We start from the raw sequence: 12,571 nt of genomic DNA, 5'->3' as shown, positions 1-12,571 counted from the left end.
TATCATCCTTGGTGCTGACTGCACAAAATTTTTGGCTACCTCACTGGGGGGAAGTGAGATTCACACTTTGAAATATTTGACACTAAATAACAAATGAGTAAATGAGTAAAGGGTCTGAAATCCTATAAATGGTTCCAAATTTCATAACCTACATTCTTGTCTCTGTCTCTGACTGCTCAAATGTAAACAATATGAAATGGTCAATCGAAAAAAATAGAGTTGTTTTCATAGCTCAGGCCCATCTCTAGTAGGTCTCTACTAGATCTTCGAAATTTTACTAAAAACTTATTCTTTTCTATCAGAGGGGAGTCAACTGACTAATGAGTGTGTGAGCTTTCTGAGATGCTTGCCAGCAAAGAGATAAAAACAAGGTGCTGATGAGAAATGAAGGGCTCAGGAATGGCAGCCAGGTAATTGGGATAGTGCACCTAATCAATAAGTGAACAGTATATGAAAGTAACTCAGGACTATTCTAAATGCTTTTTGGATGAGGCTGAGAAAGCAATTTGGTCGTTGGCGGGTGGTTAGGGCAAAGTTAATTAAAGCAGATCCATTTTATTGCTAAAGTAGACAGCACAATTTGGGGGAAAAAATAGTCCCCATATCTCAGATTGCTTTACTACAGTAGGTGAACTGGCCTCATTTGATATCTTGTAGGACTGGGAATGTACTAAAACAGTTATAACAATAAGAGTATAGAATGTTTAATATAGCAACATATGGTAAAGACTGGCTGCCTTGTGACTCTGAAAAGCTCATTTCTTTTCAGAGCAATGAACTTTGATTTTTAATATTTTTTAAGAACTCCAGTACTAGCTGATGTCATAACAAACTTATGGTTGTTAGATGACCTGTTTAAAATGAGATAGTGACTTCAGTCCAGTTCTAGTAAGAAAAAACTTGAAGGAAAAGAAAAATCAAAATTGGCTCGGGGCACGGAGCCATGGGAAGATGTGTGGGGGATGTGGGCACGTTAGAAGGAAGGAATAGGCTATAATCAGACCTAGACAGGTTACAGGGGTGGGCGGACAAGAATAGGATGGGATTCAACACTGACAAGTGCAAGGTGATGCAGCTGGGGAAGAAGAACCAGCACCATACCTACAGGCTGGGGAACTCCCTTCTCATCAGTGCAGAGGCAGAAAAGGATCTTGGAGTCATCATTGATGCCAAGATGAACATGGGCTGGCAGTGTGGGGATGCAGTCAGGAAGGCCAACCACACCTTGTCATGCATCCACAGATGCATCTCGAGCAGGTCCAAGGAGGTGATCCTCCTCCTCTATGCAGCACTGGTCAGGTCACAGCTGGAGTACTGCGTTCAGTTCTGGGCGCCGCACTTCAAGAGGGATGTGGACAATGTGGAGAGGGTCCAAAGGAGGGCCACTTGCATGATCCCTACGGGACCTGAACCTGTTCAGCCGCCATAAGAGAAGGCTGAGGGGGGATTTAAGGCCTGTTACAAACTAGTCAGAGGGGATTGGCAGGCATTGGGGAGTCCCTGTTTCCCCGAGCACTACCAGGAGTGACTAGAAATAACAGTCACAAGCTGACTGAAGGTAAATTCAGATTAGACATCAGAAGGCACTACTTCACTGTCAGGGCAGCTAGGATCTGGAACCAACTTCCAAGAAAAGTGGTGCTGGTTCCTACCCTGGGGGTCTGGGGTCATTTGACCCTAGTACTCTTTCCTGCCATGGCAGAGGGTCGGACTTGATGATCTGCTCAGGTCCCTTCTGACCGTACCAACTATGAAACTATGAAAATTACCAATGACTGCCATCCACCTATTCAGTAAATTGAATGGATCATTTACGATTTTCTTCCCAGGTGTGGCTTCCATAGAACATTTTATATATATGTTTCATAGATTTCATAGACGTTAGGGATGGAAGGGACCTTGAAGATCATCAGGTCCAGCCCCCTGCCCTGGGGACAGGAAGTCAGCTAGGGTTAAAGGATCCCAGCAAGATAAGCATCCAAGTGTTTGCTGCATGAGCCCAGAGTAGGTGTCTGCACCACTTCTGGAGAGAGTCTATTCCAGGTCTTGGGGGCTTGGACAGTAAAGACATTTTTTCTTATGTCCAGCCTAAAACAGTCTTGGAGGAGTTTATGACCATTGGTCCTTGTTTTTCCTTGGGGAGTTCTGGTGAACAGAAATTCTCCCAGGTCCTGATATACACCTTTTATGTACTTATAAGCAACCACCAGGTTCCCCCTAAGCCTGCGCTTTTCCAGGAGGGCACCACTATGATAGGAGAGCTAGGGACAGATGTTCAAAAAGCCTGAGCTTGAATTGATTCAATCTTTGCAGATTAGTCTAGCCTGCAAAGCCTGAACCTATTTGGAGGTGAATAGACAGTCCGTTTTAATTCCAGAAATGCTGGCACATGCCTGTTGTGGCACAGGCTAGAAACCAGGGGGTGCTAGAGCAGCCCTCCCTCCCCTTTCACAGTGCTGAACTGAGGGGGGGCATGTGGCCAGGTCCTGTCAGGACACTCTAATTAGGGAGGGGTTTAAACCCCTCTCCCTCCCGGCCTGCAACATTTCAGACTTCCCCTCCCTCCCCTCAGCTTGCTGCTCAAGGGGTGGGAGTATTACCAAACCCCAGCCCTGGGCTAGCACTCTGAGGCAAAGGGGGGTGTGTGCAGTGCATGCATCGGCTGATGCATTTTCAATCTTCCTCTCCTTCTCTGCAAACCTGTCAGGGCTGCAAACCAGCAGGGGGGCTGATAAAACCACAGCATTTATCAGCTCATCAGCAAAACAAAAGCCTCTCTCATTAGTTCAAGCTCTTCTTAAACAGCAGTTCCAAAGTGGGACATTACCAGCTGACCTGTTGATTAGCTCCAAAAAGCCCTAAGTGGACACTGTTCTGTCTGCCTTTGTCCTGTCTGCTTTTGTCCTGTCCCAGTGAAATTGGAGACATGCACACAGACACATCTCAGCATTAGCTAACATACCACTTTCCTAGGGTCTGTGGGGCTGGGGTCTGTGCTGTGGGAGATGAGAAGGCGGAAGGGGGGAAATCCCTGCTTGAGCAGTGAGCAGTGAGGAAAACCAAGTGGATCCTTGCCCCAAGAATAAGCTCCCTCTGCTGCCTTTCTCCTCTCCTACTCCGAATACAGGGAGCACTGTCAGAGGGCATTGCTATGGGAACCTAATGGTAGGCACCCAGACTGCAGCTAGATTCCCTTCCCACCTTGAACCAATAGGGAACTTCTATTTGGTCTGGGATAACATAACTCAAAATGCTTTGAAAAAATCATTCTGAGTTACAGCTGGGAGCTGCATTTCTGTCTGCACCCCAGGTGACACCGTATGCACAGACAGAAATGACACTGCTGCCTGACCTGGCCCCTGAAAGTGCTCTACAGCTGTGACCAAACACAAGCGCATGACTGAGAGCTTTAAAAGGGCCCAATCCTGCAACAACCTGAACCCGCATTGCATGAGGTTTCAGATGAAGATGCTCCAAAATGGGGCACCCTCAGTAACTTCTGTCTGCGTGTGCCAGAAGCAGGGCTGAGCTGATGCAGCTCAGCTTGCTCTCAGTGGTCTTCAAAATAGGAGAGAGGGAAGGGAGCAGAAGGAGTTCAGTCTGGGATTTTTTCAGATAGCACTGGAGGGAGGGGTGGGGGGGATTGGAGCCTCCCCGCCCAAGGCTTCAATCCACCCACCCAACCAGTGCCAGCTGGGTAACAGCCAGAATGAGTTTCCTCTGCTCCCTTTCCCCCCTCCCATTCTAAAAACAGCACCGGGGCTAGGAGAGGGGGTGGGCATTGCTAGGGGAGAGAGGCTGCAGATTTACAGCTGCTCTAAACAGCAACTCGATCTCCCACCCTTGGGACCCAACAGTGATTGTCTGTTGGACCTGGGGGATCGTTGTAACTCATGGCACTTTCTGCTCTTCTGTCTGTGCCTCCTGTTGCTCTGGCCAGGTTCTGAAAATCCCTGGCTCAGTTGCCTATTTCTCCCAAAGACTGGACTTCACACACTGAGCTTAGAAATAAAAATTACACAGCCCTTCTTCAGTGTATGTAACATAACAATGAGTGAAGAAACACTCAAGACTCATTTAAGGATCCAAGGCCTCAGGCTGCAATACTCAAGAAAGTGAGGTCTAAATACCTTGAAAAGTCTAGGTTTTGAGTGTCTAAGTCACTTTTGAAAATAGGACACTGAATTTTTCTTTACAGCAACAAAATATGACAATTTCCATGCATTAATGACCGTCACATGAACTTTACCACTGAAATAGTGTAAAAGCCCTTATTTGATGCTTGTATGAATGAACATGTAAAGGTATTAAGTAACTGGAATTAACCCATTTTTTCTTTAAAAAATTAGTGAGAAAGCCCCCCCCCTTTTTTACGAAGTGCAATTTTTTTTCATTAAGTCCTATTATAATGGCTACAACACTGAAAGCAGTATAAAACTGAGTTTCACTGCTAACAGTAATGCATCTTCCAGTGAGTACACTGGGAGCAAAGATTCAACCCAATATCAGGAAACTCCAAATTATGTTTCAGTATTTAAAGCAAAATTCAACTCCCTCTATTCCCCAATTAAAAACAATACTCCTTATTGACCAAATATTTCCTTTAACATGGTCTCCTGAATGGGGCACCCAAATCTGAAAGTGCAAACATGACAATGGGAGAAATAGAACGCTCATTTTTAAACTGAAATATGGAAACACTAATATTCTAATGATTTTGAACGTATTAAACAAATATGGGACCTATGATAAAACAAATACATACCAGACTATTATAGGGCATGTTGTACAACATATCTCTCAAATGAAGACTGTCTAGTCTGCTTTCTTTAGAAACTACAGAAACAGAAGAAATGCTAATCCAGAGAGAGGATTGGAGTGATATAAAAGAGTATAACAGGATATGCATATCTTAAGGCTCAGGGGGTCCATTCTGATCATGTAATGTGGCAACCTAAATAATACAGGCTACAAAATTTCACTTAAGATGTCAAAAATTCTGTTGATTTTTTGGTGCAAGTATGGTTCATTAACTGGACCCTGACAAGAGGGAACAGGAGAACTTTAGAGGGAGACCCTAAAGGGAGACCAAACACAAAAATGAAGTTTAACATGAAGTCTATATCATGTAACTCCTTGTTGAATTAAAAAAAAACAAACCCTAGGAAGGAAGTGATTTTTGGATGCTAACATGGAGTTTGTATGGTTTGTTTTAAAGGGTGTCAGGGACTCAATCTGTTCAGAGGGCCCAATGCTCTCAGCTCCTGTTAAGACTCAAATTTTAGGACTCAGTTTTGAATCCTTTAGGCTCAGAATTGAATCCCCTGGATTCAACCACCTTTCCTCTTAAGTTGAAAGAAGGAAAAAGACAAATTCATGGACACTAGATCTATAAATAGCGATTAAACAGAAACAGTAATAGTGGGTACCACGTAGGGTGATGGACACAGGATGGATCACTGTAGATACACTCTCTGTCTAATGCTCTAGCTTTAAAGCCACTGTCACTGTCAGAGACAGAACACTGGGCTAGAGGGACCGTTGGTCTGACTCAATATGCCACTTTGTGTGCTCTTAACTGTCTATATGATACTACATTTTTGTCCAGTAGTTTCTACTCTGGGATGTTATCTGTGCTAAGATGTTGCTAGTATTGCTTACCATGTGGGTGATGTTCAATGGTGATCTTATCTGTTGGGAAGAGAAAGCACTGTTAGAATGAATCTAGTTCTGGCTTCAGAGTGAATGTACCTACTTTTCACCCTCTGCATACCTTTTTCAGATTGATTTCAAAAGAAAAATGATTTTCTCAAAATTTGATTCTGTTCCAGAAAGCTATCAGTGTTGAACTCTATCTAAAATAGATTTTTATCACCAGTTGAGTATTCCGCACTAATTGTCACAATTAAATAGCAGGGCAGGTTGAATTATTTTTAATGAGGCACCATTAAAAATAATTCCAGTTGAAAATCTGATTGGCATTAGTACTTACGTACAGTTTTTAGCTATCTGAGTAACTGTCTTATGAAAGCTACTTATTTTATACATGCTCACTTTTAAAATTCTTCTTGCTAAAAGTGTGTTAGCCTCTGGTCTAGGCTATATAATTATGAATCATAAGTTATATTGTGTAACATAAAGGACCAATCACACAGCTCAAATAATGAGAACAGATTACTCAAAGGAGCTCTTGAAGACCACATGTATTCATGGCTGACTTGCAAACAAATCAACAGACTGCTTTTATCAAGTGAACTGTTTTCTGGAAATAGCCCATTCATAATCCTGATATTACAATGGGAAATACAATGTATATAGGAAAGCTAATCAGCTGAGACCAGTAGAGAAAATCTGGCCCTACAGAAGTTAATGGTAAAACTCTCATTATTGTCAGCAGGTCAGGTATCACCCTAAAAGATGAAGTCTTGGATTACATCAAAATAATGTGAGATAAACCATAAAATGTTCCTTACAAATCCCAGGTCTGATCTAAAGACCAACTTGGGCTTTGGATCAGGCCTCTAGTACAGACTTGGCATATTTATCCCAAAGCTAATTTCTTTAGTGTACTGAGATGCTACTAAATTGTAGCTTACCGTACAGATTTTCCTTTTCTACTCTTTTTCCGATAATGGAGTCTCGGAGCTGGCGTACTTTTTCCTTAAGTAAGAAACAAACACAAAGACAACAAAAGAAATCAATAACTAGAGTTGATTGTAAAAATAATGAATGAATAGCTGGAACAGGTTGGCTTTTTAGTATTCTGAACCACTAGTTCTTCAAGCAGGCAAATCATTTCAAAGGGCTATGAAAAATGCTTATACTGCTTTGCAGGTGGAGCTTTCTACTTTCAGCATTTATATCCAAGCAGCCTTAAGGAGTGTTCCTTCTTTTAGCAGGTTATGTTGTGCCCAGAGCTAGAAGATAATGACACTCTCACATCCACATTAACATACGGTTTTTCTTCACTTCCTAAAAGACTGTGTGGTTGTGCATATTGTGTTTTTTACCTTGGGATAACTATGTAGCATGAAGTAAAATTACAATGAGACCAAGGCCACTTAAGTTTTACCATGGGCAAAACTCACTAAGGTTGACTTGGCAAGTTAACTCATGCTAAAACAAAGGAGTCTTCTTGGCTTTACTGTTTCTTTACTTTGAATAACTTACACACATTAGTTACCCTGAGGTAAGAGGGAAGCAGCTTTTTTTAGCAGTAAGACAAGCCCTTAGGCTGTGTCTCTCTTCAAAGTTTTAAACATTTTATGGCCAACCAAGAACTAAGGTGTAGCAGAAAGAACCTTAGGGCCGAATTCTGCCAGCCTGACTCAAAACTGTGAATAATCCCAGTGGCTGCCTACAGGGCACACTGATTCTTTTCTGTTTCAACTAAATGTTTAGGGAACAAACTTTAACCTGTGACTTCATCTCAAAGTATGGATCAAAAGGATGTTTCAATGGGGCCTCAGTGGCAGAATCATGGCCTAAAGAATCCGAAGGGTATGATATTCTTCATGTTGTTGTGTGGGTGATCGTTTTTGCAAGGGCAGCTGCCAGCATATAAAAATGGCTGTATTTGGGTGCTGAGTGAAAAGAGATGCATATAGTACACATCTAAATTCTCAAGGAGACTTATTTGCCAAAATGCTTCTTTATGCATCTATGGACAACATTTACGCATGACTGGAATTTGCAAAATCCCTACATGCGCTTACATAAAAAGGGTTTAAGAAACCTCCCCTTTCCTTAATTGCTGGGTAGTTAGAACAGTCCTTTCTCCATCTCAGGAGAGCTCAACTTATACCACTCGCTCCCACAAGGGTGCCTAAACATTACCTCCCACAAACTACAGGGTATTCTGCAATGGATCTTTGCTTTTAAAACACTTTAATTAGTATGAAATATTTAATTTTTGGGCCACAGAGGTGGGGAAGAGAATGAATATAACTCAGTGGTTAGAATATTCTCTTGGGAAGGAGACTGGCTCCAGTGAATATTCAAGTTTTGCTTTTATGAAGTGTAATAGTGTCAACAGGAGCACCCCAAAGCCATTGGGTATTATGGGATACATGGTATGAAATGTGGATTCAAGTTCCCCTCAGGTGAAGGAGGCTTGTCTCCTGGTCCAAGTCTCAAACATTCCAGGTAAATGCTGTAATGACTGGGCTACGGGGTAGAAGGGAGGTATTACCATGACCATCTCCTCGATTGCTTTTGAAAGACAATATTGCACCCCCCCTTCAATTTTGGAGAGAAATAAATTTGCTCTCTTTGAGGGACAGTACGCTGAGTTCTGAATTTTATCCTGAAGTCCCTAGCTCTCCCCATATAGTATGTAGTGGAGCCTGAATCCTTGACATGGGGTTGTAAATACCATTAGAAGCAAGGTGCCTAAATTTCTATTGTGAATTTGTCCCTTTGACATCTACATAAAACATCATACCAGTATAATATGGTAAGCTTGAAACAGATAAACTTTCATTAGTTGGCTCTGTTGTCTTTGGAGTTGCCTTCCCTTCTGTACATTGTTTTTTTTTAGTTAGGAAGATTAACAATTTGGGGAAGAATTTGAATACCTAGTTATTATTCTTCGGTACCAGAGTTACTTCAGTGATCAACATACCAAGGCAAAGATTTAAAAGAGTTCCTAAAGTTCAGGTCCTTAACTCACAGTAAGTTCAGGCAACATAGCTTGGTACCTAAGTGCTGAGAAACAACTAACTTTCACTGAAACTATGTAAAAGGTTTTTTACCCTAAAACAGGGGCCAGCAACCATTAAAAGCCACATGCTGGAACAACTAGCTCTGGTTCAACACAGGCCATGTGGCTTTGACAGCATATCAGCAACAGGGGGCTTTGCCTAAACCTGCACTAGAGCCATACACAGCTGAAAACTGTGTCCGTGTTGGTGCTGCTTCCTCCAGCACGCTACTCTTTAGATGTGGTGCAACTTACAGCTGCACCAGGGCTGGGCAGCTGGAAATGGAGTCCTCAGTGCCACTGCATCTCCCTGCCACCTCTCCTCTGCCACTTCCTAAGTGCAACACAGCTCTCTATGCTCTAGAAGCTGAACCCATGCTGCAGCCAGGGTGCAGGGATTCTGGGGGAAGCAGCAGCTCTGCAGGCTGTAGACTGCATCTAGCAGCTCCATACGCCGACTCCAGCCCATAGGCTGTATGTTGCTGACCCCTGCCCTAAGCAATATAAGCAAACTGCTGGGTATATAGTGTTTTGAAAATTAGGGCACTTATTTTGATGCCTAAATCTCCACTTAAAAGTCAAACTTTAGACACCTATTTTTGATATTCTTGATCAAACTCTCCAGAAAACAAACATAAGCCTTCAGAATTATACCTGCTGAGGGATATTTGAACTTTTTTCATTCTTCCATTGTTTAAATTTCTCAAGAGCTTCATCCACAGAAATTGTCCCTTGCTTTACTCGTTCTTGCAGAAGGATCAGTTCTTCCTGCCCAGAGGGGATGCAGTGTCTCAATGTGGTATAAGTGAGAGAATCAGTTTGACCTCTGTCTATGGGTATCAAGTTAAAAAAAGAGCACAAACTATTATTAAACCATTTCCAAAATGCAAGTGCATTTATCATTAAGAGCATGGGAGCAGCAGTTTTGTAAGCGCAAAGCAATACACCTTTATTATTTTCTTTCTTTTTTTTTTTTTTTTGCATTTATAGCCCAGCTATATAGAAAAATGCAGCACGGCATTTTGCCAGAATTCTTTTGCAGTAATGTGTTCTAGTGAACAAAACATTCAAAATCATTGCCATTTGACTGATTAGTTCACTTTTTCATTAGATTAACTTTATATTGTACTTCCTCTTTGGAGATAGTGCCATACCATTAACTAATTGTAAAATTCAACGGAATCCTAAAGCAAGCCCTGGCATATTATAGCAATGGCAAGTTTCCAGAGGTATGGACCATGGTGTTACCCGAGAACAGCAATAGACAAATCCCAAAATCCCATTAATGGCCATTTTCTTTAGGCCTCAAATTCACATCGAGTGTACTCCAGTTACACATATACCAGATAAGTGCATAATTTATTTAGCTTCATAATAAATTGCCAGTTCCACTTTTTTGTTTATTGCTTATAATACAACAAACATTTATTATCCTCATATTGACTAAATGCACAAATCACTCAAGTGCATAAAATTTTTACTTCTACAGTTTATTTTGCGAAGTAACTGCATCCCAGCTAGCAGCACAGAAATGGGGAAGCATCTACTAAAAAGCTACTTTGTTAAATGCCTTAAAAATGATGAGAGCTAACTGGTTTCAGGGCTGCTACCTCCTCTTGCTTCCAACATTTCTAATACCAGCCCTGAAACTATCAGAAGCATTGAGAATGCTGTGTGCATAATGAGCATCGGTTACATTAAGTCTGAATATATGCATAGGCTGGCACACACTTTTTTTCAGTCCTGAGGCTATGCACTCAAGTGGAGTATACTGTACCACGCTTCTCAATAGCTGCTGCTATAACTTGGTTAGAATTTCTTTGGGAGTTTCACTTATTTCACGCCATCATAACTGCCAGATAGTAAGCAGAAACAAAACAAAAAAAAAAATCTATAATTTCTTTGTAGCCTCATAAGGCCAGATTCTGAGCAGCTGAAAGGGAAAAAAATAAGGTCTCTGCTGCTACCGTCACAGTTCAAGGGCACTGGTGATTTGGGGGCTCTAAGCAGATGTAAGTAGGTTGTAACAGACTTGAGGCTGCTTTAATTCATTCTGGGTGCTGAAACAGCCCCCAAATCAGGAAACTGGTATAAAGCCACTGTTGCTCATGTCATCTCACCTTAGATTCTATATAGAGCACAGAAAGAATTTAAGTGCTTAAAGTATCAGTTCTTCAATGTAACCTTTAAATTTACTGTACCTGATTTCCCTGCTCTGTTTCTATACGGCATACACCAATATTAAATGAAAGATGATGAGTTATGCAAAGGAAAATATCACATTTTCCTACAGATAATGCACCCCAGAATTATACCACACACCCTGTTTTGAAAAGATAGCATAAAGATATTAGTTTGAGTAAGTATCTGAGTAGCTAGGGAGCCAAACTAGGAAGCCATGACTGCTCCTGAGCCTGCTGACAGCCCTGTGCACTAGATGGGGCCCAGAGACTGACCCTGCATGCTGGCCGGATTTGGCATGCTGGGTCTGGGGCTACAGACTGATCTGGTATGGCGGGTCTTAGACCATGTGCTGGGCCCAATCTGGCGCATTGAGTCTTGGCTGTGTGCTGGGCCTGATCCAGAGCACTGGGTTTGGAGCCCTGTGCTGGGCCCAGGGACACATACCAGGTCCAGCCACAAACTGACCTTGAACACTACTCCAATCTGTGCCATAACAAGGGTTATCTAGGGGGAGCCACAAGCCTGGAAATTTGACAGTGGGGGTGTGGCGGCAATGTTAATTGCCAGAATTACCAGAGCCATGGCAATGAATACTGCCACAACTCCCTGCTGTTAAGTTTCTGGACCCACAGGGATCCTTATTTCTTTCATATTAAATGCACTGCAATTTCTACCAATTGGTTTGGGGGAAGAAGGTGCAAATTTTATGTGAGAAAATATGGTATACTGATGAAGAAGAAAATATGATTGTGGTCCATTCTATTCCCTTTCAAACATACTCAGTATTAGGATTCTTTGAGCCTGAATCTCCCATTTTACATGTGAGGTAATTTTTATGTTTGTACAAAATAAATATAAATGACTACAGCAGATGCAAGACAAAAGAAAATCAGATTTGGTTTATTCAAAGTGTATTCACAATTTAGTTAGCAAAAGGTTTGGTATATTTTTCCCCCAGAATTACTTGAACTTTTATGCAAATAGCCTCTGTAGAAGTAAACTAAAAAATTATCCATTACCAAAAGCAATAGTTATTAATTTCCCAGTAGCTTCCTATATTTTAATAATCTTTTTCACTAAGCTAGTGACATATTAATACCACTGGAGAGAGCTGTTTATTCACAGAACAGATCGTTACTGTGCATTTACCCCACACTGCTGTAATTAATATTCAGTAACCATGACCTGGAGAACCTATTTCCCAGAGGAAAAGGTAGGATAATGCAGTCTCCATTCCACACTCACTCATTAAATAAAATAAGTTCTAACATAACATGGCAAGTGAAGTGCCCTATGATAGTGGTTTTGTGGTATGGCCACTTAAAATAGCCACTGGACTCAGACCGGCAACTCATTTTATTTAGGTCATAAAGCAGCCACAAGAACTTTGGATTTCTCACTATTGACATAGGGCAGGTTAGAATGAGGGCAAAATACACCTATTTTCCATTTTAATCACCATAAGGAAAGCTTGATCAGAAAGCATAAAGTTATTTTGTCCGTTTACTTCTTTTTGGAAAGCATTTATGAAGCCTCTCTCTGATCTGTTTTGTTGAAAAGGTAACTTTAATTGACCTTTTTTACAGCTGAATTAGTACTGGGGCTTTGAATAATCATATTTGGATGACTTAACATCTATTTCCCTACTAAAATTAACCCACAGAAAAACTCTCAGTCTTATTAAAC

At 41.5% G+C, this 12,571-nt stretch overlaps 1 protein-coding gene across 1 annotated transcript in view; it reads right to left on the bottom strand.

Moving 5' to 3' along the window:
* BANK1 (B cell scaffold protein with ankyrin repeats 1) overlaps positions 1–12,571 on the bottom strand; it is a 360,719-nt gene that overhangs the window by 9,632 nt on the left and 338,516 nt on the right. The window contains exons 13-15 of the mRNA XM_090031887.1: positions 9,356–9,531; positions 6,597–6,660; positions 5,662–5,691 (exon numbers count right to left, since the gene is read on the bottom strand). Of these exons, the coding sequence (XP_089888013.1) occupies positions 5,662–5,691; positions 6,597–6,660; positions 9,356–9,531 (270 nt within the window). The remainder of the gene's footprint in view (positions 1–5,661; positions 5,692–6,596; positions 6,661–9,355; positions 9,532–12,571) is intronic.

This window comes from Crocodylus siamensis, chromosome 2, assembly GCF_052110815.1.
Source record: "Crocodylus siamensis isolate JL-2025a chromosome 2, ASM5211081v1, whole genome shotgun sequence".
Lineage (NCBI taxonomy): Eukaryota > Metazoa > Chordata > Crocodylia > Crocodylidae > Crocodylus > Crocodylus siamensis.
Note: the sequence above shows the minus strand (reverse complement) of the source record. Positions and strands in the feature narration are given on the sequence as shown.